Genomic DNA, 25,600 nt, shown 5'->3' on the forward strand with positions numbered 1-25,600 from the left:
TGGAAACTGCAATTTAAAGGCATTTGACTTTTCATACTGTATACAGAGTTTATGTTGCTGGAATTGGAAGATCTTTAAGGAAGACAAGCTGGAAGAGTTGCACAGGATCAAATACAAGTAATTTCCTTTAGGTTGGTTCAATCAACTGCTAAAAAATGCTATCTTTGAATGGAGGTAAAGGCACTTGAAATTAAATTGTTGCTCTAATTTTATTGCTGTTTCTCTTGACACTTTCAAATACTGTATAACCCTGTCTTAATAGTTTAGTTTCTGTGCCTGATTCTAGAAGAGCTTGATTACAGTTTAATTAGTGATCTTTTCCCACTTGTAGGCATGCCAGCTTACTCATGGAACTTTCTGCACAGTAATGGTATTCTGTGGTTCTTCTCAATGTTTTTTCTTGTTTGTTGGTTTGCTTTACATTAACCGTTGACACTCACTGCCAAAGTCTTTACATTTAGAAATCCTTCCCTAGCAATTGGAAAGTTACCTCCTTCCACCTACATATGATTTTCCTGCTTCCCCTAATTCCCCAGTCACAGGAGTAGTAGGGTAGTACATTGCTAAAGACTGCCTTCACAGATTCCTCTGGTTTCACACACTGCTTGCTCACTGTGATACTGAGGGCGATGTCATCTATTGTATTAGAGGAAGCAGCTTTGTCTTGCAACAGCTTCTTGAGGTAACAGCATGCCAAAAGTATGTCACTCTGTGTAGACTGTTTCATTAGATTCTAGTCCCTTATCCACTTTTTCCAAATTTTTTTAGCGAAAAAATTGTCACCACGAGCTCAGTGTTTTCTCTATCCTAATTGAAACAGTTAAGACATTTCTACATTGACATATTGTTCACATTTTGCAGTTTAAAACTCTGCTGCTTCTCTGTTATATTTAATTTTTTTCATTTTCACCTGTGGCAAATGAGCACTGATTTTATCTGACAGTTTTGTATCATTTGTCTTATTGTAGCCATTGTGATTAATTTCAGTGTGTTAAATACTTTATGGATTTTTTTTCAGACCTGTTAATTTGAAACCAAGATAATGTTTAGGTTCTCTTCATATTAAGCAGGTGGAAATTGTAACACACGTTATTCATGTTTTCCTTTCTGTACACCTGTAAGCTCTGGTGGACAACAAATGTCATGTCCTCAGATACATATTTTCTTCTTAATTTCTGCTAAGATATTATTTGATATTTTTACTTTTTCTTATCTGAGTCTAGCAATATATTTTGTTCCACACAATAAGCTGAAAAGATGAAATACACCAGGTGATCACCATTTATGAGACTTTATAATGACAATTATTTTTTCAATCATTGTGATTATCATCGTAAATTTTTTTTATTGTTAGATGTGTAACAATGAGATAGAGAAGACTTTCTTTTGACTAACATAAATTAGTTTTTAAAGCCTCTGCTATAAACTGAGCCTTTAAGAGTGCTCTGAATAAGGAAGGGGAAAGATTTGTACATGTTAGGGAGAAAGACACTTTCAGGAATAAGGAACAGCTAAAAACATTTTGAGAAATGGAAGCAATCTTGTGTTCATTCCTGTTTCTTGAAGGCAATGATGATAAAAGAAGCAGGGAGAGTAGTGAAGGGATATTTACTTTGATGAAAATATTCCTTGGAAGTGTTGCTCATTACTTACCAGAGATTGCCAGTAACAGTGGAATTACTGGGAGCTGGTTTATACAGGGGTGCTTATAAGCATGAGATGAAATTTGGAATGTTGTTTGGGATGCAGTGCTTTTTGCTTTGATTGAAGTCTAGCAAACCTGTTCTGATAAATGTGTATGTTAACTGTAAGAGATTGTCCTACTGCAGCTGAAAAAAATCTTTGAAAATGTTCAGCATTGTAGTCTTTTATTTGATAAATACACATGCTGTGAAGCCACTCCTATTCCCAGAAGCTCAACTGCTACTAAAGGATTAAGAGAAGGGTCCTGATCTCTACATCGACTTAAGTTCTTTGTAATACAACGCACTGTATATAAACACAGCATTATGTAACTGATCTTGCATTTTTCAGCAGACACCATTAACAGTAATGTGAATTAATAGCATATGATTGAAATTCAGATATTTTTGACAGAACATTTTTTGTAAACATGGGTTTCTTTAATATCTTGTCTTTAGTTGGCTAGTATGTTTCAGCAGAAGGACCTCAGGAAAATATGAATGTTGCCATCATTATTTTTTAGAAGTTATTCATGTAGTTCTTTAGTAAAGAAATTCACATCTAAATGCAAAACCACATAATGACCTTCTTGTGTTTGGTTGCTAATGAGGCCCATTTAAGTCCTGGCATGGGAAAGGAGCATTTAAAGGAAAAATGACACACTCTTAGATTTGTGTATTTTGTGATTAAGAAAACTGGTGTATTTGCCTAAGAGGGTGGGGCTTCTCCAAATAGCAAGGGTTCCTGTCACAGGGAGCAGTGTAAAGTTGACGGTTGAATGTCCATTCTGCATGACAGTAAAACTGGAGTGGTTTATGAGTCAGTGACTTGGGATAGGAAGAAATGGTTTCTGTATGCTTTTTCAGTAATGAATACATGTTAAATAATTAACAGCCTTATCACACTTGGACTTTTTGACAGGGCCTCTTGCAGTATTACAAGGGGTAATGGTTTTATGGAGGAGGATTGGTATAGATCGGATGTGTTTTTACAGTGAGAGTGGTGAGACACTGGCACAGTTGCCAGAGAAGTGGTGGATGCCCCATTGCTGGAAACATCTGATAGCAGGTTGGACAGGGCTCTGAACAACCTGATGTAGTTGAAGATGTCCCTTGGTTGGACATAGTGACTTTTAAAAGGTTCCTTCCAACTTAAACTATTTTGTGAGTCTGCCTGTTTGAATCTGACTAAATAGGACCATTGCTTCATGGTACAGAAGATGAATTTTGCTTTCTTTATTTTTTTGAGATCAGTTAATAACTAAACAGCTTGCCATATAATAAGAGCCTATTGAGGATTCAACAATTTACTTTCATAAAGAACAAAGAAAGATGTCAGAAGTTGACATACCAGAAGTATCTGCATGTATAAGAAATTACAGGTGACTGTAGTTGAGTAACAAGGGCTTGGTAAGTTCCACTAGTTGGATACCATGACACAATACATTAATGGCAAAAAAAAAGTGCACAAATTTTATCCTGAATTAGGGTTTTATTCAAAACTTTTAATTGAAGCCATCTGTTTTTAAAATATGTGTTTTGATACAAACAAGGTCCTGAATTTGAGCTAGAAATTACTGGAAAGGATTCTACAGGTTGACTCAAGCGGGGATGATGACCAAATGACGGGTGGTTTTCTTCAATTTACAGATATTGTAATTTTTTTTCTTTTGATGTAATAGGGGGCAGTATTTTGTGTTTAAGGTGGTAATGTTTCATTTGACAGGATAATGCACAGGTACAAATGTCATGTTCATATGTAAGGTATAGTGAATGTCCATTCATATAAAAATATATAATCCACTTCCTCTAAAGTACTAGCCTTTACCTGAGGCTGCTCTGTGCTCAGCTATTTCTGTAAGGGAGGTTTTAATGGAAAATGGTTTTAATTTAATAAGAAAAGAGTCTTACTGTATCCAAACACTGATAGAGTTTTAGGTAGTTTGATGTGGTCTGTGTGGCAGGTCAGCTACTTTGTAAGAATATAAGTCTTCATATTTATGATATATAAAACTAATGACAAAATCTAATTATTGTTCAGTTGAAACATAAATATTTTATTACTTTTTTTCAGATATTAAGTCGTAAAACAGGTACTGGTTTTCAAGAAATACAATGGACGACATGAAAAAAGTTTCTAACAGCTCTTGCAATGATGGACTTCTACTTAGAATGGGCCTTAATGATAACAAAGCTGGAATGCAGGGTTTGGATAAGGAGAAAATCAATAAAATCATCATGGAAGCTACCAAGGTTGGTTTGATTACTTTTTTCCTAATGCTTTTTTTGTGGTCCAGTGTTTGAAAACCCTCCCCCTCCCTTCCCCAAGTTGTATCCCTCACGTGTGTATATGGATAGTATCTTCTTGGAAGAAATTTATATGTGGGGAGGAAGGAGAAGGGCCATAGTTTAGTTTACTTTAGAGTATTGTTGTATTCATCCACAAGGACATGGAGGACGACAACTGAGTATATGCTTAAGTGCTGCTTTTTTGTCCAAAGGAGTACGTAAATACTACAGCATTTGTCAGAGGTAGTGGTGGAGGCTGCAGCTTCCTCTTTTTCTCCGCCTTTCCGTTCCTTTTGTCCACCCCATCATTAATCAATCAGCCAAGCAGATTTACTTCTTTTGGTCACCTTCCTGTAACTGATTAATTTGATGTAATTGAGTTTTTACTGCCTGTCTTTGTCTTCTCAGTACTCAAGAGAAGTGGCCAGTAGTGTACAGCTTTATACTAAAGATCACAGAGGCCCTCACAACTCCTCAAGCCATTGAAATACTTGTCATCCTGGTTGTTATTGGAGAGTTGCAATAGAACAGTATAGGGGTAACACTTTATCTGAGAAAGTCAGGGTTTTCTTACTTTTCCTTGCACAAGTGTGTATTTTATTTCGTGTCATCATGGCCCAAGATTATGTGCTTTGACGTTTTCCTCAAGCATTCTGTGTTGACTAATATTGCTCTGTAGTGATCTGCAGTGGTGGGGCAGAGGGAGAAAGGAGGAGAGTGAAAACATGCTGCAAACCTTTCTTATGTAGCAAGCTTTTTCCTTTTTTTGCTTGCAGTTCACATTGATGACACTTTATAGGCTATCAAACTTTTTATTGATAAGTTGTTTCTTCTATATATTGTGTTCACTCTCTCTTGAAAGCAGTGCTTTGTCAAACATATCACAGATAATGATATTTACATAAAATATTTTGTTACAGCAATTACTGTTTCATTTCCTGGTATGAAAGAGAATGAACTGTAAAATAGGCTTTCAAAGCTGACATATAGGCATCTAACTACTTGAATATATTTCTGTCAAAAAAGTGCAAAAGTTTATAATTGCCAGATACACATCAAAAAATCCAAAAAGAAGTATTGATTATTTTCCTTAAGCTTTTCTATAATCTTTAAAATGACACCTACAGACACTACCCGCAGCTGTACTGCAAGGTTTATGGCATTTCAACTGTGAAATACTTCAATAAATGGAAAAAAAAATTAAAACTTTCTTATGATCTCAAGAATTGTGTTGGTTTCCACACCTACATTTTAGTACTCGTTTCTTTCAGTGAGTCTCAGCAAGTCATATTTGATGGCATAGGTGAGAAAAGATAAAAGGGCATATCTGACATTCAAAGAAAACACACCCTAATTTTTTTTAATTAGATATTTCTTCTAATGAAACGTGATATATTACAGCTGTGCCATCATCTTTTTTATAGTTATTATGAAAGTGGATATTTTTGCTTTTTATATAAATGCTTGAATCTGACTTGTCTATGGCTGAATCCTTGGTATCAGTGACAGTTTGGTGGTTAGACACTTTGACCTAAAGATGTGTTCATTTTTGCATGTTTTACCAAGAAGTTCAAAATAAGTCTTTTCTTGCAAATATTATTTCACTTGTAAGCTAAGACATGTTGCAAGAAAAACATTTTATTTCCTACTTTTGAATTTTTATCTTTTCCACTTCATTATATGCCCTCCTTTCTTTGTTCTGAGTCAGGAGGGAAAGTCACATTACACATTCTGTACATTATTATTTTCTTTTTTTACATCTGCTTGTATTCATGCCTTTTTTTGAAGGAACAATTACATATATGAGAGCAACAGGACTTTTTTTATACTCATTTGGTTTTCATCATCCTCTTCCAAATAGTTTGTAATTCTGCAGTGTCCTTCAAGATTGAATGGCCAACAAAATACTCAACATTACAAATGAATTTGACTTATACAACATCATTATATATTTCCATATTTATTAAGCTATGTGGAAGTCTGAAAAAATGCTAAAATAAATTTTTGTTAGAGTTTTGTACTCCATACCTTGGAGATACTGCAAAGAATAGTTTGATTTTTATCTATTCTTTCAAAATTTTTATTGCCAGATGTTAGACTAAATAAACATACAAAGTTCTCTTAATAACTCCTTAAACTCCTTTGAGCAGGAGAAATATATGTGTGTCATTTGAAGAGATGTAAAGAACCAGTGGGCTTTTTTGTGTATTTTTATATGAAAATCCAAAGCAGGCATTAGAAACCATCTCTGTGTTTTATGTTTTCTTTATTTAAAGATCAAATATGGTTGCTTAAATACAAGGTAAAGACAAAAAAGAAAAACAGTGTTTTTGTGATTTTTTTTCTTTCAGGGTTCTAAATTTTATGAAAATGAACTTAAGAAAGATCAACAAGTTAACCAACGAATTGAAAAAATGATGCAGCTAAAAGAGAAAATTACAGCCCAACAGCTCTTGAAAGCACAGATGCAGGTACTAATCTTCTAATGACTTACTGGGGTGAATGCTGAATCATAAACAATTTGGTGTGTTCTGATTTATTGCATTAAATTCTGCCAACAGGCATGATGTTAAACTACCATTTGATGTTAGACCTGCAAGGAAAAGTGCACAATATTTTGCTGGTGTCATCTTAATATTAACTTGCTAGAAGAACAGTTTGTAAAATTACTTTGAAATGTTCTCTAAATGAGTGAAATGAAACAAATTAATTCCTATGTTTCCAAGTCTGATGAGTTTGAAGTTCTGTCATTATGATTTATGTAAAGGTTTGTTAAATGCTTTGTTGATAAGTATCATATCACTATTGTGTTTAGAATTAAAATATATTTGTGTTCAGTGGCCTGGGATGGAATGAGAAAGATCAGAGTTGTCAATAATACACCTTTTTAAAGCCAATTAATGAAAATCATCATGACAAGCAGTCACAAGAAATGCAAGCGTCCTGAACTATACAGATGAAGAGGCTATTTTTCTTTTAAAATGCTAATGGTAGATAGTAGTCTCCAAAGTATTACAGTGTATGTAATGTTAAAAGAAAGGTTGTACACTATACATTACTAGGCACAACAGAGTTAATATTGTTTGTAGGAGCTGAATTCCTTTCCATTTTCTTTTGTGCTGTGATTCGGTCTTTAAATGATTGATTGCTAGTTTTCCTTGACAGGATTCCTGTTTTATTCACTGCGCATAGCAGATAATGTTCACTGAGGGGCAAATTATTCAATATTTGCTGTTGTCCTTAATGTTCGAAGGGTGGCCCCAAGCTTTATTTGTTGAACTCTAGTCTAAATCCAGTTTTGAATGCAGAATTACTGATTTTCTAATAGAGTTTTTTATGTTGTACAGCACATACTGTCAGTTCTTAATTCTTGCAATATTCCAGCAAAGTAGACTGATATTTTTTTTGTTTGAAGATGAAAAGCTGAAACACATGAAGATTAAACACATCCTTTAATTTTCAGTGCCATTTTGAGGATTAGAGATTGAGGTCTTTTTGGTGTACAACTATTTTGCTTCAATTCAGGTTTGCAAATCACTTCCATACTTTAAATGCCAGTGTTTCAAATTTGTTCCAAGAAAAGTTCGCCGTTCTGAGTGCCTCTGAAGAGTTTGTTGAAAGCCTGTATGTCACAATTGTTTTTAGTGAATCTTCAACATAGATTAATTATGACTCTGCTTGTCGAGGTTTTTTTGAGTTAACTAAGGTAGCTTTTAAGTAATATAATTACAGAAAAAATGCTTCTGTTTCCATCCTACCTTCACCAGAGAACTATTTATTTTACCGAGAGTAGTCTTATCTTATCAAATAGAATACATTAATAACACAAATTTTATAAATAATGTTATTATATAGTTATGTAATGAGAGAATATAGTAGTGTAGTGCACTTTGTGGAAACCAAAAAAATTCAATTGCTTTGTCTACCTTCATGTTGTCTTTTTCAGAAATTGATCCATTGATATTACAATATAATTTTATGCTCTTTTAATGTTTCTTATGAAAACTGGTTTCTATAGAGGAAAAAAGAAACTTAAGAAGATAAACTCTCTTGTATGCATTTTACTGGGACCTGAGTTTCAAATTCCATGCTTGAAGTCTTCATGCTGCTTGCTGAAATAGCAGACATCTTTATTTCCAATAGATAAATTGCGAAGTCAGCTGTCATACTGCATGAGAAATGTCATTAGAGGAGTATAGTAGGCACACTTTTTTGCTGGCTAATTTGAGATCTTTTCTGCTGTAAAAACATCTGGAAACATTGGATTTTTGTTCTGTTCTCTGTATGCACATAAACTCTGGTATATGATTGTTGTTGCCCTCATTCTCCCAGCACAAATTCTGACCATTTTGCTCTCTCCTCTGCTTTCTTTTTATTTGTCATATCCTGAATTTTTCTTTCTTGTCCCACATCCACAGTCAGATCACCATCAGTCCTCTTTACAAAACAGTCCCAGAGTCCTCATTGAAATTGTCCCAGAGCCCTCTTTGAAATTTGTGGACTTGAAGCCAGTCTTCTCTCTATTTGATATTCTATATACCTTTCCCTTTTTCTGTTTCTTACCTGCCAGCCACATCTCCCCAGGCCTCCACCTTTTGTATTGCAAGTCTTTGTCTTGTTTGGTTTTCTTAATGATTGTTGTGTGTTGTTTAATCATCTCCATTCAGTTATGGATATAGTCAGTTCTTACTATTTTCTCTGTTGTTCTGATCTATTGAGCTTTTTAGCTTTTCCTTTTAGTACTACATTCTGATAGGAGTTTTTAACTCTTCTTTTTAGTACTACTTTCTGCTAAAATTTTAAGTGGGAAGTATTCTGGAATTAGAAAGGTATCTGTATAGCTACCTCTATGAACACTGCATGTTCTCATCTTCAAATGAAGTCTTGTTTGTAGGATGCTTAGAGGCTCAGGTATGGTTTCCTAAGCTGGCCTAAGCTGGTTTTACCTTAAGTCCTGTAAGGTAAAACCAAACAAAAATGTCTCCACGTACTGGACTTTTGGACAAAATCCTGCTTACATGATGGCAATAGTAATATGAATAAAATGTAGATTCTGCAACACAATTCTAATGTTGTTTTTGCCATTAGAATGTGTGGAACTCCTTGAGGTTCAGCAGTAATTTGTAATAAATTAACAAGTGTGCAGCTGCTACCAGAGTTGGAAACTGCTGTACTGATGTATGCTGTTTTTATTCATCCATGTTGGATTTATCCCGGATGTTTATTCTGTAAATAGTTACCATTGTCTTGCTTTTATTGACTTTTTCTGTCTTGCTTTGAAAACTTACATATTCTACTGTGGGATAAGAAAAAAAGAAGAACTCTTCAAATTGTCTAAAAGTGTTTATAAGGAAAATTAAACTTCTAATTATAATTTGTAGTTTTTGGTTGTTTGGTTGTATAGTTTTGTTTTTTTTTAATCTAGCTTGGAAATATATATTAAAAGGTATCTCTACTTGACAAAGGTTTATTGAAAGCAGCTTTTAAAAACTTGTCAGCCTGTCTTGCATGTGAGGAATTACTCCACAGATTTTAAAGAGATTTTTTATGTGCCAAGAATTCTCTGAGTAGATCTGGTTGTGTTTGGTTTTGGCATATTACTTGTATCCGTTTCTTTCACTGAAGAGTAATCTTTTTGTATTTTTTATTGGTTTAATGTGATTTTGCTTCCTTCTTTAGATGTATATGTTAGCTAACCAGTAAATATGCTGTTAGCAATATATTTAGGGAGAAAAAGCAAAACAGAGGTTTGTTATAAATGTGATAAATTGAAATGCAGAAGTTATGGTACTAGAGCAGCACTTGATATTATCTAATTAAACTATTTGAATTTGAGAGCAACCTAAAAATTATCCGTAAAGCAGAATTTAAAATAAGGATGCTTTTGATGAATTAAGTGTGACATTAATCCTTTTGAATTAGTCATATAGTGGAAATAAGGTAAATACCCCACTTTTGTTTGTTTTTTGTTTTTTGGGGTTTTTTTTCATTGAATGTCTTCCCCCTTGTGCTTTTAATTTGTCTGAACTAGTTTTCTCAGCCTCAGAGAACATACTGTGCCCTTCTGTATTGAGTAGCCTAGTTTAAGGCTCTGGTCTAGCATTTCATCCCTCATAGCAACTTGGAAAAAAACAAAGAAAAGACTTTGTAAATCATTAATCAGCAATTTAAATAAAACATTCCAAGCTCTCTTGCCTTGGTTCAAGTGTTTTGAGCTCAAAGATGGTTCTTGTGGATAAGGTTTTTATGTTTTTTTATTAAGCAGTTCTGTTGAGGGACGTATAAGAGAGAAGAACCATGCAAATTGCATGTAAACATTCCTCTCCAGGGCCATAAATGAATTAGTCAGTCCAGAGACATTTCTGTACTGGTACCCTGATGTGAGGAGAGTGTGTGTGGCCTTGTGCCTGCAAGCAAAGTGGAACTTTGGTTCCTTTTTGCTAATTCCATTTCTTACTGTGTTACCTTGTTGGGAAGCCTACTGGGGCTTCTTAGTAGCAGTAGCAGCCTTTTGTTGTGTAGATTGAGGTTGCCTAGTCAACCTATGGTTAGGTAATCTTATTTTGATAGCACATTCATTCTTTTGGCTTTTTTCCTGTATTTTCTCTTACTTCTAGAATGATACGTGATTCTGCTGCCACCATGATCATCATAAAAATCCCATGTCAAATATTTAGCAATTTTTCATGACAGCATGGTTCATACCTCATTCATAGGTCAACAGTATTTCTGGAACAAACAAATGATTTGCGTGACTTTTGGTAAAAACACAATCAATTTAAGCACAATCAAAGTACTTTGTAGAGATATCTATGTCATAACACCATGGAGCTGATGAAACCATACTGCTCACATAGACATACATCTTTAACATTTGGAGTGAAACACACTTGTTTATAGGCTATTCTGATTGCACTTTTCTCAGCAATCGAGCCTTATATGGTTCCTGTGACAAAAGTTGAAGACTTTGCAGCTGTGGCATTTGTCTGCCCAAGTAACTCCTACATATGATTAAGCTGTTTTTCCTGGAAACGGCTGAACACCTGCCTGCCCATGGAAAGCAGTGAATTAATTCCTTATTTTGGTTTGCTTGCATGCACAGCTTTTGCCTTCTGTGATAAATTGTCTTTATTTCAACCCCTGGGTTTTTTCATTTTTATTCTTCTGACTTTTCCACCATGGGGGATTGAGTGGCTGCAGGAGCTCAGTTGCCAGCTGGGGCTAAACCACAACAGCTGTGGTTTTTTCCACTGGGTTTTGGGGTCTTTTTTTTGGACCAATTGCTGCAGCAGCATTCTCTCTGAGAGCAAGTTTCCTCCAAAGCTTAATTGTTTTTTTTTTTTTAGTTGGTACTGGTTTGGTGGGGATTGGATTTATTGAGGTTTTTTACTCTAAATATATGCAAGATTCATCTGAGTTTTAAGATAATCTATACTGTTGCACTTCTGCCAGGTTAGTAGTATTTCAATTACTGATTTATTCTGTTCAGGTGGACAAACTTGTGATAGAACTGGAACAGAACCGTAACCTTAGCAGTACAATTGTACATATTGACATGGACGCCTTCTATGCAGCTGTGGAAATGAGAGACAATCCAGAGCTGAAGGAAAAACCTATAGCAGTGGGATCAATGAGTATGTTGGTAAGGCTGAATGTTAAACTAATACAGAAACCAATTGCATGAATCCTAAGCCTAATAAACCATAAAACAATAGCAGAAATAAAATTACACTGTATTATATGAAGTGTGGAAAACCCAAAAATAATAAAGGAAACAGTAATTCTTAGACTTGACCATGTAAGCTGGATTTTTCAGTAAAATGTGTACTTATTAAAATTTAAAGTATGTAAGCAGATTGAAAGGCAGGAGGAGGGGGAGTGAAAATGTGTATAAACTCTTGTCTTTTTCAGTCTTTTCTGTATGGAGATATGTGATTAGAACTTTTTTTTTTATTTAGAACTATTTAATTCTAAACTTAAGGAAAAGTTTGATTACTGAACACTAAACTTACTTAATCTCTCTTAAGTCCACCTCAAATTACCATGCTCGGAGATTTGGGGTGCGTGCAGCCATGCCTGGATTTATTGCTAAAAGGCTGTGTCCCCATCTAACTATAGTACCACTAAACTTTGAAAAATACGGCAAAGTGAGTAAAGAGGTAAGTCTGAAAGTGGTCTCTAACCAAAAGTGAGTGTACTTGTTTTTAGACTGTGTCAATAACATCAGTTCTAGATAGTATGAAAAGTGATAATTTAAATATTAAATTCTTCAGTAATGCAGCTTTAAACATAAGTCTAAAAAATATTGGTGCTTTTGGACAAGGAGATGAAAAAGCATTGCACTTACCCAATCTATCAGTTCTACTGAAGTTAGTAGCATTGCTGATAGAAGTTTTGAAAATATCTTGTTGTGTTATTCTTAAAAGTTAAAATCATGGAGCGTAATCTAGTTACTAGGAAGTTGCAAGTACATAGGAGACATGGAAATGATAATTTTATGTAATGTGTAATCATACTTTTGAATACTAATTACTGGAGAGAAAAACAAAGAGCATTAGTGACTTAAAAATGCAGATAGAATTTTTTTTAAATAAGGGACTACATAGAGCAAAAGAAATATGGAGAAAAGAAATCATGTTTTGCTTTAATGAAAGTAGTTTTACTTAGTGCCAGAGGAAATAGTTGTAATAGATAGATAAAAGCCTGTTTAAAAAAAGGATAAGAGGTCTTTTATACATTTTAAATCAAATTAGTGCATGACACAAGTCTCCTGACTTTAAAAAAATTGTATCAGGCCTTCTTTATTTTTATGAAGCAAAAAATATACAAACATAAAGTAAGATATTAGTTTATTTTTTTGACTTCTGAAAAAAAGAGAAATAAAAAAGGCATATATAAATATGCCGTATTTCACAGTAGGTTTGGATCTTAAGGATCTTGGATTTCATGATGTTTATTTCACAATGCATATTTCATTTGTTGTTTGATAGAGTAAAGTATTAAAGTATTAGAGATTTGGCTTGGTCCAGATTTTTAGTTATGTTTTTCCCTTGGGTTTTGGATTGAAAATATTTAAATTTATTTCATTTTGTCTTTCAAAGTTCATAGAGAATCCTATCTTCATTCAGTTGCTGAAGGATGAAGTGCATGTGGACGAATGTTGTAATACCTAAGAACTTGACTCAGACTGATAGGAAAAACATAGAAAAAACCATAATACAGTCAGATTTTCCCCCAGGTTTAAAAAAAAAGAGGGAGGAGAGAAGGTAGAGCTTTTATTTTGACTGTTTATTTTATTACGTTTCCTTCTAGAAAAATGGACTTATAACTAAGGTTTTCTTAACACATTTTGCCTGTGGCATTAACCACTGCTCTGAAATATTTTCTGTAACTTCAGTTCAATTACTGTTACTGATGGGTTTCTTTAACCTTTGTATATGTGATATCTGACGCACTGAGCACAGAAAACTGCATCAGTTTATTCATGTTGCTGAGTTTCCAGGTCCTCAGAGTTTTATTCAGATGGTTACTGCAGTGTCAGTTACTGTAGTGGCTGTGCAGTCCTTATACCTTAGTGCCCTTTGCTGTTAAATACACTGCTCAAAATCTGTTTCGTTCTCACTTACTATTAGTATCTCAGTACTTGAAGAAGCATTGTCATAGTTTTACATATCAAGAGATAATTTGTATTGTCAGTATCTTTAGTATTTATTGATCATCTGGAAGTTTCAGACTACATTTGTTTATGTCCTGATTTTGTGTCAAGATCTGCTCTTAGAGCAACACGGCTTTAAACTTTTACTATGTGTTTATCAAGGTTAGAGAAATACTGGCTGAATATGATCCCAATTTTATGCCTATGGGCCTAGATGAAGCCTACCTGAACATAACAGAGCACTTAGAGGAAAGGCTGAACTGGCCTGAAGATAGAAGAAGGTTCTTTTTTAATACAGAAAGCACTACAGGAATAGGTAAGCAAATTACTTACTTTTCATGAGGTCACCTGACACTGAGACAGAGTGTTTCTTTTAGAGATCTTAGGCAGAACTGTGAAAGCATTAAATTGTAGTTAGAATTTAAGCTTTATTTTTCTTAGTAGGATTACTTTATTACAACAGTACAGAATTTATCATTCAAATGGCACAGGACTTCTACAAGCAGAATCAGTATAGTGCAATCTGTAAGTAGCAAAATAAAAATTTTATAATACAGTAGGACTTGAACCAGGTAAATAGCACTCAGTTTGCTGTATCAATATAACAATCATAATCTGGACTCAAAAATCATATAAAAGAACATGAGTCTCTCCCTCAATCCTCAGAGGAAGCAGATGAAGGCAGAGGTGTCCCTGGCCATTGGGATGTCCCAGGTCTCACTGTCCAGTGACAGCTCTGGTCCCTGTTCTTCCTCAGGACCTGTCAAAGGTGACAGAGAGACGGCGTTGGGGCTGCAGGCAGGCAGGGCTGGGGGGCTGCAGGCAGGGCTGGGGGGCTGCAGGCAGGGCTGGGGGGGCTGCAGGCAGGGCTGGGGGGCTGCAGGCAGGGCTGGGGCTGCAGGCAGGGCTGGGGGGCTGCAGGCAGGGCTGGGGCTGCAGGCAGACGCTGCTGTGGGAGCTGCAGCTTCCCAGTGCTGCAAGTGTCATGAACAGCACTGGGCTGGCCGGGTGTCGGGATATGCAGGAGGGCAAGGAGCAGAGTGAACAGGGCAGCAGAGGATGGCTGTTTGCCTTGTGCAATGGCATAAGACATGCTGTCCACATTGGATTGGGAGCAGGAGTTGCCAATCATAAACTTCAGATGAGCTGCACCCACTGAAAGTGTAGATACGTCAGTCCTTCCATAATTTGCCCTCCCATATATTCTCTACATCCAATTTAGTTAGTTTACAGATTACCTTTCTCTACTGCTCACCTGTGAATAAAATGTACGCTGCTAATGACTTGGACTTGGAGAATTTATTTTCTTTTAATGAGAATAAAATGTTTGAAAAGTGATGCTAGATTTTCTAAACCAAATGGTGTGGTTTAGGTCTGCATTACAATTCAGCTTTATAATTTTGGAAATAAGTAGCAGGAGCACTGCAGGATTTTAGAAATGTTCGAGATATTACTGGATTTCACATGTATATCCACTTGGGAATAATAGAAAAGAAGTAGTCATATGAATGGTTGAATGATGCACAAACTGGAATATTTATACTACCTGTGTTCAAAATTTCTAACAGTCATTAAGAGGATAACCAAGCGTACACTACTACGGAAAAGCACTGATAAAATAGAAAGCAACAAACTGTCATAGTCTTTACAAAATCAGTGTCACTGATATGTAGTATATGCTTCTTCACACTTGCCTGATATCTTTGTTCCTCTCAAACAAGTGCTCAGAGGGTGAAACTAATCGTAATGTTTGTAGAGTCAGATAAAGGACTGCTGACATTACTTTTCTACTATGACTGCAGTTGAAAATGAGAAGCTTACCAGGCTGATCATTCTAGAACTAGATATTCTAGAACCCTAATTGGAGAATATTGAAAAAAATTCTGTGGAAGAGAGCATATGGCCTCCAACCTGATATAAAACAAAAATAATTATAAAATCTCAGTGATTTTGCTACAGCAACAGGCCATTAAACCTTTTGCTTTTCTGGAAGTTATTTCCAGTCTACTAGCCAATTCCTTCAATCTCAGCCAAGCTCAAATCATAGCAAAAACAAAGCAGTTACATCTCTTCAATCTTTCAAGAAAAACCAAAGCAATTGCTTCCTCTAAATAAAGATAGAAAGAAGTAAAACTGCTTATGAACACTGAAGCCAGTGAAGAAGGAAATCAGTCTATACGGACGTATTAATCGTTTGTATTTCTGTCTAACTTAGATAAAGATTGTGTGAATATGTCTGCCAAATTTAACGAAGGTGAAGTCTCTTCTTCACCAGAGCTGTTTGAAGACAACACATCTCTGATGGATGACGAACATGAACAAAGAGGTCTATCAGTGGAAAACTCAGTTGTCTTTGGAACTTCTGCAGAGGAAATTGTGAAGGAAATTCGCTTTAGGATTGAGCAGAAAACTCAACTGACTGCTAGTGCAGGTATTCAGACACATAGGAATAATAACTTAATTTTTGTATTTCCATAATGTCTTCGACTTTCATCTCAGAGGGCATTAATTAAGAATCTACCCTTGCCACAGTCTCCTGCAACAAAAATATGAAGGTCTTTGAAGGTCTGCAAAGAATGTGACTTTCAATTATTTCAAGAGATGTCATGAATATCCAAACCATTACTGTTTATTTTCTTTTTTACTCTTTTTTTAATCATTGAAATGGTTATGTCATCTTTTTTCTTCTTTCTACTTGAAGTAAGAATAAGCAGTGAGGAAGAATGACTAGTACACTTGAGCTAATCTTAGCACAGGTGGTTTTTCTAGTGCATCATGTAAATTGTTTTTGTCAGACGCTGTGTCATAGTTAAATCTCTCACTGATTTCTATACTGCTTTTAGTTTGAATAGCAGATGTGTGCTGTTTTGTGTTTCTACCTTCACACTGTTCCTTGCTTAAAAAAATATCAAAATTCATTAAAATGTTAGTCCTAGAAAAGTACATGTATGCTGAAGTTAATTAACTCTTTAATAGCTTTTTAATATTTATCAATCAAGTTCTGTGTCTTGACTTCAGACAATTCACTTTTAAATCTCAGCTATTTTGACTGACTAAAACCAGTGTATGTCTCTAGCCACATTTGGATGCCATCCAAATTGCTGTATGAACCAGGTCGGTGAGGCATCAGGCAACGGTGAGCTTTTTGAAGCAGCTGCAGAGGGTCAGGAAAGTGTGGAATGTAAGCAGAGGCAGAGAAACAGCTAGTAAGAAGAAGCAGGATGAAACCCCCTCCCATGTATGTTATCTCATGAATAATAGCAGAATAACAGTTTTCATTACTGAAGTTTTGTCTTCTTAAGGATAAGTTAGTGTGTAGAAAACAGGTGTAGCTTTTACAAGTGCAAATAGGGGTCTTAAGCCCCAAAATTAAAAATAAATAGAAGGGTAACTGAAAAAATACTGATAATCAATAATAAGTAGAGTTATTTCTGCCATCTTGAATAATACATTATATCAGTGTGCAGACTTCTAGGGCTGTAGGACAAAGTTATTCTTTCTTTTGCTGAAGATTCCAGAGTTAATTCGTAAAAAAAATTCCAGAGTTAATTCATAAAAACAGTTACTTTGATAGAAAAGAACCATCCCTCCTAATTCTTCTGATGTCTGTGAAATATATATAAATTTATAAATTACATTCCAGTGGTAGCCCACAAAATGATATAATTTGTTAAATTCTCTCAAAAAAGTCTTTTTGCTGAAATACAAGGAAGAAAGGTCTCCTTACCTAAAAGTTCATTGTAACTACCATAGCATTTTCTTTCTTACCATAGTCACCATCATAAAAATGTTGACTCATGTAACTGATGTTATTTTTAAGGACTTGGTATTTCAGCCCTCTTGACTTACTAGTGCTTGTTGTGTTACCCTGACTTATGAATAATCATAATTCTTTTCCTTATTTTAGTCTTTGCCAAGTATAAAGGCTGCTCTTTGGCTTATAAATATTGAATAGTTGAAATTAAACTTCGTCTTACATTTTTTTAAATTACCATTGGTTTTTGTTTGTTTTTAAGGAATAGCACCAAATACAATGTTAGCAAAAATGTGCAGTGATCGTAATAAGCCTAATGGCCAATACAGAATTTCTCCTGAGAGACAAGCAGTGCTAGACTTCTTAAAAGATTTGCCCATTAGAAAGGTAAGAGACACAAGGACATTTACTATTCTGTCATGTAATGTTTTTATGTTCTAGAAGCAAGATTTTTACTGAAATGATAGAATTTTCTAGGTAATCTTCCATGTTGTATTTGATTCAGATTTTCTGAGTAATGGATCTACAAATGGAATATTTTCACCATAATGTTACATACTCTTTTCTAGGTGCCAGGTATTGGAAAAGTAACAGAGAAGATGTTAAAAGCACTTGGAATTGTGACTTGCTCAGAACTTTACCAGCAGAGGGCGCTGCTTTCTCTTCTTTTCTCAGAAGTATCTTGGCGTAATTTCTTGGATATTTCACTTGGTTTGGGCTCAACACATTTGGAAAAGTAAGCCATGGGGGTTTCTTCCTTCTGTGTTAACATTTTTCTGAATGCTTCATTGTGTATGTTACATAGTCAACATATTATTTAACTGGCAAATATTATGGATATATGCTTGTTTAATATATTTTTAAATGTCTGATGCCTGTTACTGTTATACTTATGTCTAAGATGCAGTAGCCAAACGTGAAAAAACAAAGGTTTGTACAGCCATGTCTAAATATGAAATCCAAAAAAATCTCATCAGGGAAGTTGTACATAAGTGTATGTCAAGAAATCAAGGTAGGATAACCTTATAATTATCAAAATAGCTGAACATAACTGAGGTGTCCTAAGAAGAGTTGTACATTCCCTTTTCTTCAAAAACAATGCACGTTCATTGGTGTTTATAATTATTGGATTATAATGAAAATCACAAAGGTATTTGATCTTCTCTGGTGGTGAATTGTCAGGGAAGTTTCTATGTCTTTTATTAGGATTACGTATTTGTAATGTGAATTTGGTGGAATGAAACTGAAGATTATTATATCCTTCTTAATATATGTTCTTTTAAGGATGACTGTACTTAAATAGCTTTTAGCCTCCTTTTTAGTATGGGAGAAATCAGTCTTAGCAGTGCATATATCTTTTCAACAATATTTGTCATTTCTAAGCTTGTCTTGGAGACAAGCATGTTCTTTAAAAAGACCCAAAGCATAGCATTTTACTGTTTGTTTAACTGAGACCCTTAATTAAGTATTGATTTCTTTTTAAAAGATATTCCTTTCCACAGTACTGAAATTCTGTTTTAAGGTAGCTTGACAATGATTTGATTTTATTAAAAGTTCCAGAGTGTCTTATGCACTTCTGGAAGACCTATTCTTTATTATATCCGTAAATTCTCTGACAATAGTCTTCCCTTTTTTCCATTTGACTACAAAATAATATATGTAGTGAGCAGTTTGAAGCCCAGTAATGTGCTAGCACAAATTTTTGTGTTGGTTTTTTTTTCTATTCAGAGTATAAAAACATTTTTGAAAATATGCGATAAGACTGACTTGGTGAAGGTGACTTGATAAAAGATAAGACACAGTTTTCAAAATATTTTTTCTGTTTATATATTAACAGACCTTGGATAGTCTTTTAATAATTGGTGCAGTCTTTCTTCTTATTCACCCTAGTTAGATGTTTTACAGCCTGGGATATCTCCCAGGGCATTTTGAAAAAAAGGAGCATTTCAAACGTTAGGGGTTTTAATGTCTAAGATTTTTTTTTTGTCACCACCAACTTGATTTCAGTGATTTTAGTAGAGAAAACAACCACTTAAAATATTAAAACCTGGATCTTCAGTAAATAGTTCATCTTATTGTGCCTGACTACCTTCTTTTAAGAAAATATGGCAATACCAAATTTGTTATTTCCAATACTTGAAAACAGAAGAATGACCTGAAATTGCTCTGAGGCATTTCCTTATGTGCAGAAAGTTGTTAAAGGATACTCAATTAGCACTAAGAAGAAAGAAAGCAACAAGCAGAAAAAGCTTTAATACATCAACTTTAAGCTGAACAATCTTTTAGACTGAAGGCAGAATATTTCCTCAGATCCTCAGATAAAGGAAATATTCAAATATACATGTATGTGTGGGATTTTAATAGCCATGCTTCATAGTTATAGCTAAGGCAGCATAGGATTTGTAGTTTGTTTTCTTTTTTAATCAGACTCTCTCTGACATAATAGGTGAGTTCTGAGGGACTTTTTTATCTGTTTGGTTTTTAGGCTTTTTTATTTAAAAAAGACATCTATGTTTGATCTATGTTTTTACTTAATCTACATTATTTTTTTTAATTCTGCTTTTTGCACTTGATTAAACTTGATGTACAAGATTTGTAGAAAAATTTAACATCCAGACTTTATAGAAAAGACTGCTGTTAGTTATTTGAACATTATTGGTTGACTCTGAGTTTATTGAAAAGATTTCTATATCAAGAAAGTATAATAAACTTTTCTCTCTTTAAAGGGATGGAGAAAGAAAAAGTATGAGCACTGAAAGGTACGCTTCTTTAATATTGAAGTAATTACATTAACCATTGGAAGCACTAAATACCAAGTAATGTATACTTTTATTAGTCATATAATTTTATTTCTATTTAAAAATGCACATATAAAACAAGCTCACTAAATCAGATTCAAGCATGAATTATTTTTTGTCCTTAGCTCCAGAACTCCATGGAGGTATTTTTGTCAGTTTGAGTATTCTCTTATCATCCAATTCTGCTAGTGCCTTTAATGCATCAAAGTGATCTTTAAACCATAAGAAAAGGTGGAAATATATATGGGCTTGAAAATTTTTTATCTGTTTAAGCTCAATGTCAATATCAGTGTAGTAGTCTGCAGTCACATGTATTTCCTAACTAAAGTTTTACCAGAGTAAAGTTCCTTAAGAAGGTAGTTAATTTTTAAAAAATGAGTTCTGCCAGGAGAATCTGTAAAGCACTGTAATAATTATCCCTATCATCATGTGTTTTCTTAGAAAAGGTGGTAAGAAAAGATGCTTAGTTCTGTCATTTTGTGACTTAATAGCTGTGAGCAGCTTAAATAAGCCCAATATGATTTTGGTACCACCACAGCTGAAAAATTTATGGCTTTAGTGTTGTGCTGCCTTGCAATCAGACAGATACTTTGGACATCTGCATAGTATCTTTCTGTATTGCTTTTTTCCTTTCTTTTTTTCCTCAAAGGGAACGGTTTTAGACCAGAAATGTCTACAGGCTTCTGAGATCATGAAACTAGTTTATATGGGGGAAATGACAACCCTGAAACAGCATTCTCTCTATCCTGTCCTTTTCAAGCCTTGGACTTTTACAACTTCTCAATCACTGCAGTATTGTCTGAATAGCATGAGTTATTCCTTGGATAGCGGTATAGGACCCACAGTGAAATACTTGGCCTATGAGTTTGACAGCGTGCAAACTTTCTTAGAGGAATGTGAATCATAATAGAGGATGTCTTTTCAGTACAGTCAGGTGAAACTGACTATAGCTTAGAGATGCAAAATCCACTGTAATTTTATTGACCTTACATTTCTAAATATAAAGCTTGACATGGAACAATGTATCTGTGAGACCTTTCCAAAGCCTGAACTGTCTATAAGTTTTGCTTTCCATTTCTCTTGAAACAATGGAAGGTTCCTTTTCCAGTGATGTTATTACTGAAAAGCAAATGTACAACAAATAGATAACACTGTAATTTCTGTCCTAAGAAGCTCTAGCAAAGACAGCTGGCAACATTTTTGGCAGAAAGATAGCTTTTCCTTCTCTGAGGCTAGACATAATTATCCTAGTTGACATCTTTTTCTTAGCATCTGCATTATTTATTTCTGATACTTGGCTCTGATGTTGACTTCCAGCTCCTGGCTTTCTTCTGATGTTATACTGTGTGTAGAAATGAGATTAAATACAAATAACTTGGCTGTCTCTATGAATTCACTTGCTGTTAATATTCTGTCTTGCAAATACTTACGCATCAATGACATTAAATTTGAATCATTTTCAAATAGTGCATGAAAAATTGAAACCAAATTGTTTCATTATTTGAAGGGTCTTTCAAACATTTTGCAAACAAAATATTCCTATTAATAATCATTGTGCCTTGAAGTAAGAATTTTAACCTATATACATTCTTCTGATTCTAGTGTTGTTTAACTGTAGAAAAAAATACTTCTAGATTGCAGACACTGAACATACTATAAGATTCATACTGAACAAGATCATATTTTTTTGTCTTAGAACATTCAGTGAAATTAACACAGCAGAAGACCAGTACAGTTTGTGTCGAGAGCTCTGCAGAGACCTTGCTCAAGAGTTACAAAAAGAGGGACTTAAGGTATTTATATTATTCAGGTTACTTGGAAAAAGATGCTTTGCACTCCAACAATTCTATGCAGCTTTAGTATAAATGCTTTCAGCAGCATCATACCATGCAGTCTATCTTCACAAGTCTTCATTCTTTAATTTGCAGATGTTTAGGATGACTCTAGGCAGGATTTTGTTGTTGTGCGAATGGCTGTCTAGCAATATGTGTACGATAAAAATTAAATCGAGTTTTGAAATATGAAAAATTAATCAAGTTGTTTGGCATGTAAACATTTTATGCCAAAAGTGATGTTTGTAAGTGACAAAGTGAATAATAGAGCTGATTGTCCATAAGCCATGCTTTGGTTGATTGTGTAATAATTGTGTATTTAAAACACTGTTTCTCTCCTGTATCTCCAGGATCCCATCAATAGCCAGTTTTTTAGTTTAAGAACTTGACTAGTGCCGAACTTGCTGACAAGTTATTCACACCATTCAATAGCATCAATAGTAGAAATAATCCCTTTATTCTTTCTCCCCAGATACCTGTTTTTTACTTGGAAAAAGTAAATATTTTCTTTGAAGGTCTTATGGTAAAGCAAGGGATTACATTTAAGACCTAAAATAATTGTTGTTAATCTTCTTCAGCCTTAAAAGATTGTCTCAAAAGATGACAGGTTGAAAGGGAGATGATCAGCTAAGGAGGACGAAGGGATAAGCTTACAAAAGCACCAAAGAGAGTGCTAGTTATTTACGTTTGGATAGACATTATAAATCACGCAAATTGTTTGAGGGGTGCTGCCAGGGAAATATCTGCGCCAAACGCAAATGATGTGTGTGGTTGTGATAGCACTGTGCAGGAGGAAGTAAGTTTTCCATGAATCTGTAATGGGGTATCACTTTTGTGTTCTTCATTGTTAGGATATCTGGCACTGAAAATTTCCATATGAGGAGATATATTTTTTTAGATGGGGTAGAAGTTGTGTCTGTAGCCAAAACATAAACTCAACTGAGCATGCACTAGTGGCAGGTGGTCTGCTGAGAATTGCAGTCAAATGACCCAGTTCTGAGAATTCAACTTTGGCAGAAATTTAGGGACAAGTACAGAATTTAGAGGCAAGTACAGAATTTTGCAGACACATACTTGGGAGCACCGCTTGCTGTGCACAGATAAGCACACAGTGACTATAAGCATACTTGACTCTGGTTTAAGAGCCTTTACACAGATGCTACATAATAATTGTTTCCGTGCCATATATGACATACATTTTAAACCTTTTTTTAAATCATACTTTTTCCTAGGGTAAAACTGTTACATTGAAGCTTAAGAATGTGAATTTTGAAGTTAAAACCAGAGCTTCAACTGTGCTGTCTTCTGTTTCTACTGAGGAGGAAATATTTACTGTTGCTAAAGATTTGTTAGGAACAGAAATTGATAGTGTTGCTCCTCAGCCTCTACGGATAAGACTTATGGGTAAGATATTTCAAATTCATTCTTCATTTTCAGAGTTAGGAAATCTGATAGTGTTTTGAAATAACACACCATGCTTTAAAAGTAAAACTGGTATTAATGCATTTGTCCTTTTTCTATTACCCGAATTTTTGCAAAGTGAAACAGATCTGTGCTGAGCAAGTAACTTAGGAAGTTCTAATAATGAGTGCTGAACGGGGACTTAGGAAGCTTTACTAATTGAGGCTGTATATTTTTATTGCAACAACAATCAGATCATCTTGACAGTAGAAACTTGAGTCATAGCAGGGATTAATTCTGCTGCTTTAAAAGAGCTTTTAAGTCTTCTTTGCACCACATCAGCAGAAGTGCTTACAGCGCAGTGTTCTGCAGGAGATGCAAACATTTCTGACAACAGTAAACTCTGTGTTTTGACCCTAAGACATATGTTTCAGGTGCTTATGCATTCTGCTTGAAACATTGAGTGGTATATAAAATTTACTTGTCTGAGATATTAGAAAGTGCTGCAGAAAAATGTGTTTTGATGGGTGAAGTTCATGCAAAAACCTTTAAACTGAATTCTTTGTAACTGTATTTATAAATTTGTGTTATAATGCAATGAGTTAAAGCTTCAGAGTACTAAAATTAATAATAATTAATAATACTAAAATTAATAATATGGTTGGACTAGTGCTTGGGTCTGATAAAATTGTATTGACATTGTGATGTGTTTGGAGGTAGTCTAGCATCTTTTTAGAGATAAATTTTGTCTTCATTGAGTGAATGTATGCCTCAAAAGGTGTTAATTAGGAGTTAGTATCAAGCTTTCATAGAATTGTTATTATAAGTTTCTTTTTCATCATTAGGTGTACGAGTATCAGGATTTCTAACTGAAGAAGAAAAGAAATACCAACAAAAAAGCATTACAAGTTTCTTAAAATCAGGAAAAGAAATTGGTTACCTTAAGCTTCAGCCAGAGAAGTCCAACCAAGAGTATTTCACAAAAAATTCAGAAGCAACTCATAGAGGGAGTTTTTTTGATCAAAAGCGAGCAGCAAGACAACTAAACAGTGAGAATATTTCTCCAAATGAAAGCAGAGGTAAGCAGCTGTTTCATGATGATAGATCATCAGCAAATATTGTGGAAGAAACAAAGAAAGATGCTGATTTACAGAACTCTAATGTTTGTAAGATCTTCACCTGTCCTGTGTGCTTTGAGAAACAAAGCAACAATAATTTGGAAGAACTTAATAGACACATTGATGAGTGTCTCAATGGGATGTGTGTTAAAGATACTGTGAAAATATCCAAGAATGACAGTTCAAGAGAAAATACATCTAACTTTCTTCCACAGTTTAAAACTGAGTGGGTTGATAAATGTCAAAAAAATGAAACATATCAATTATCAGGAACAGACCAGTCTGCAAGTGTATCTGACAGCTCTACTGACAATAGCGCAGAAAAATTTGCTCAGATAATACCTGATAAATCTCCCAGAGAACGACAGCCTAACAATCTCAGTGACATTGCTAGAAATGTGTGTATGAAACAGTGTGTCTTCCCCAAACGAATGTCACAAGACAATGAAGACCATTTTGACAAGACTGAAGATACAGAAGGAAGTAGTTCATCCTGTTTCTTTGAAGCCAAAGAAGACCGTGTTCTTGTTTGTCCAGTTTGTAATTCAGAACAGAAAACCACCAATCTAATGTCATTTAACAGACATGTTGATATCTGCTTAAATAAAGGCCTTATCCAGGAGCTAACAGAAAAACAGGATTTTCCAACTAAGACTTATAATATGGAAAACTCAAACAGAATTTTCTCTGGTAAGTATATGCATTAGTATATATTTAATTATTCAAATTGTCTGCTTTTGCAATTAACATACTTCAGCAGTAGTGTACTTTGAACTTTTTGGTCATTAGAAATTTTTCTCAACAAGCTTATTTAAGTAAGGCCTATATAGGAGTGAACATTTTTATTTAAAAAATGTCAAATTTATTTTCATGACAAAGTAGATTTATGAATGTGATGTTAGTTTGTCAGTGCCCCCCCATTTGCCACAAAGGTGACACAGGAATTATTGCTCAGTTTTGGAAATTGTATGTTGCTTACACCTGACCCTATTCAGAAAGGTGTTTGTGAGGCCACTGATATTAAAGTGAAGATCAGTGAAAACATCATCAACGTGTATTGTTTCAGATTCA

The 25,600-nt window shown here is 34.6% G+C and overlaps 1 protein-coding gene across 5 annotated transcripts in view; it reads left to right on the forward strand.

Annotated features, from left to right (window-relative positions):
* The window catches only part of POLK (DNA polymerase kappa), a 40,249-nt gene that overhangs the window by 4,754 nt on the left and 9,895 nt on the right, over nucleotides 1–25,600 (forward strand). For 2 of the 5 annotated variants that reach the window (XM_058043472.1, XM_058043473.1), the window contains exons 2-14: nucleotides 47–131; nucleotides 3,757–3,935; nucleotides 6,323–6,442; nucleotides 11,461–11,613; nucleotides 11,999–12,130; nucleotides 13,789–13,942; nucleotides 15,842–16,057; nucleotides 17,643–17,767; nucleotides 17,950–18,116; nucleotides 20,107–20,139; nucleotides 21,875–21,971; nucleotides 23,243–23,414; nucleotides 24,257–25,219. In XM_058043472.1, the coding sequence (XP_057899455.1) occupies nucleotides 3,798–3,935; nucleotides 6,323–6,442; nucleotides 11,461–11,613; nucleotides 11,999–12,130; nucleotides 13,789–13,942; nucleotides 15,842–16,057; nucleotides 17,643–17,767; nucleotides 17,950–18,116; nucleotides 20,107–20,139; nucleotides 21,875–21,971; nucleotides 23,243–23,414; nucleotides 24,257–25,219 (2,470 nt within the window). In that variant the 5' untranslated portion in view covers nucleotides 47–131; nucleotides 3,757–3,797. Of the gene's footprint in view, nucleotides 1–46; nucleotides 175–3,756; nucleotides 3,936–6,322; nucleotides 6,443–11,460; nucleotides 11,614–11,998; nucleotides 12,131–13,788; nucleotides 13,943–15,841; nucleotides 16,058–17,642; nucleotides 17,768–17,949; nucleotides 18,117–20,106; nucleotides 20,140–21,874; nucleotides 21,972–23,242; nucleotides 23,415–24,256; nucleotides 25,220–25,600 lie in introns of all 5 variants that reach the window. The other 3 variants (XM_058043476.1, XM_058043471.1, XM_058043474.1) reach the window with 2 other exon arrangements.

Source organism: Melospiza georgiana, chromosome Z, assembly GCF_028018845.1.
Source record: "Melospiza georgiana isolate bMelGeo1 chromosome Z, bMelGeo1.pri, whole genome shotgun sequence".
NCBI lineage: Eukaryota > Metazoa > Chordata > Aves > Passeriformes > Passerellidae > Melospiza > Melospiza georgiana.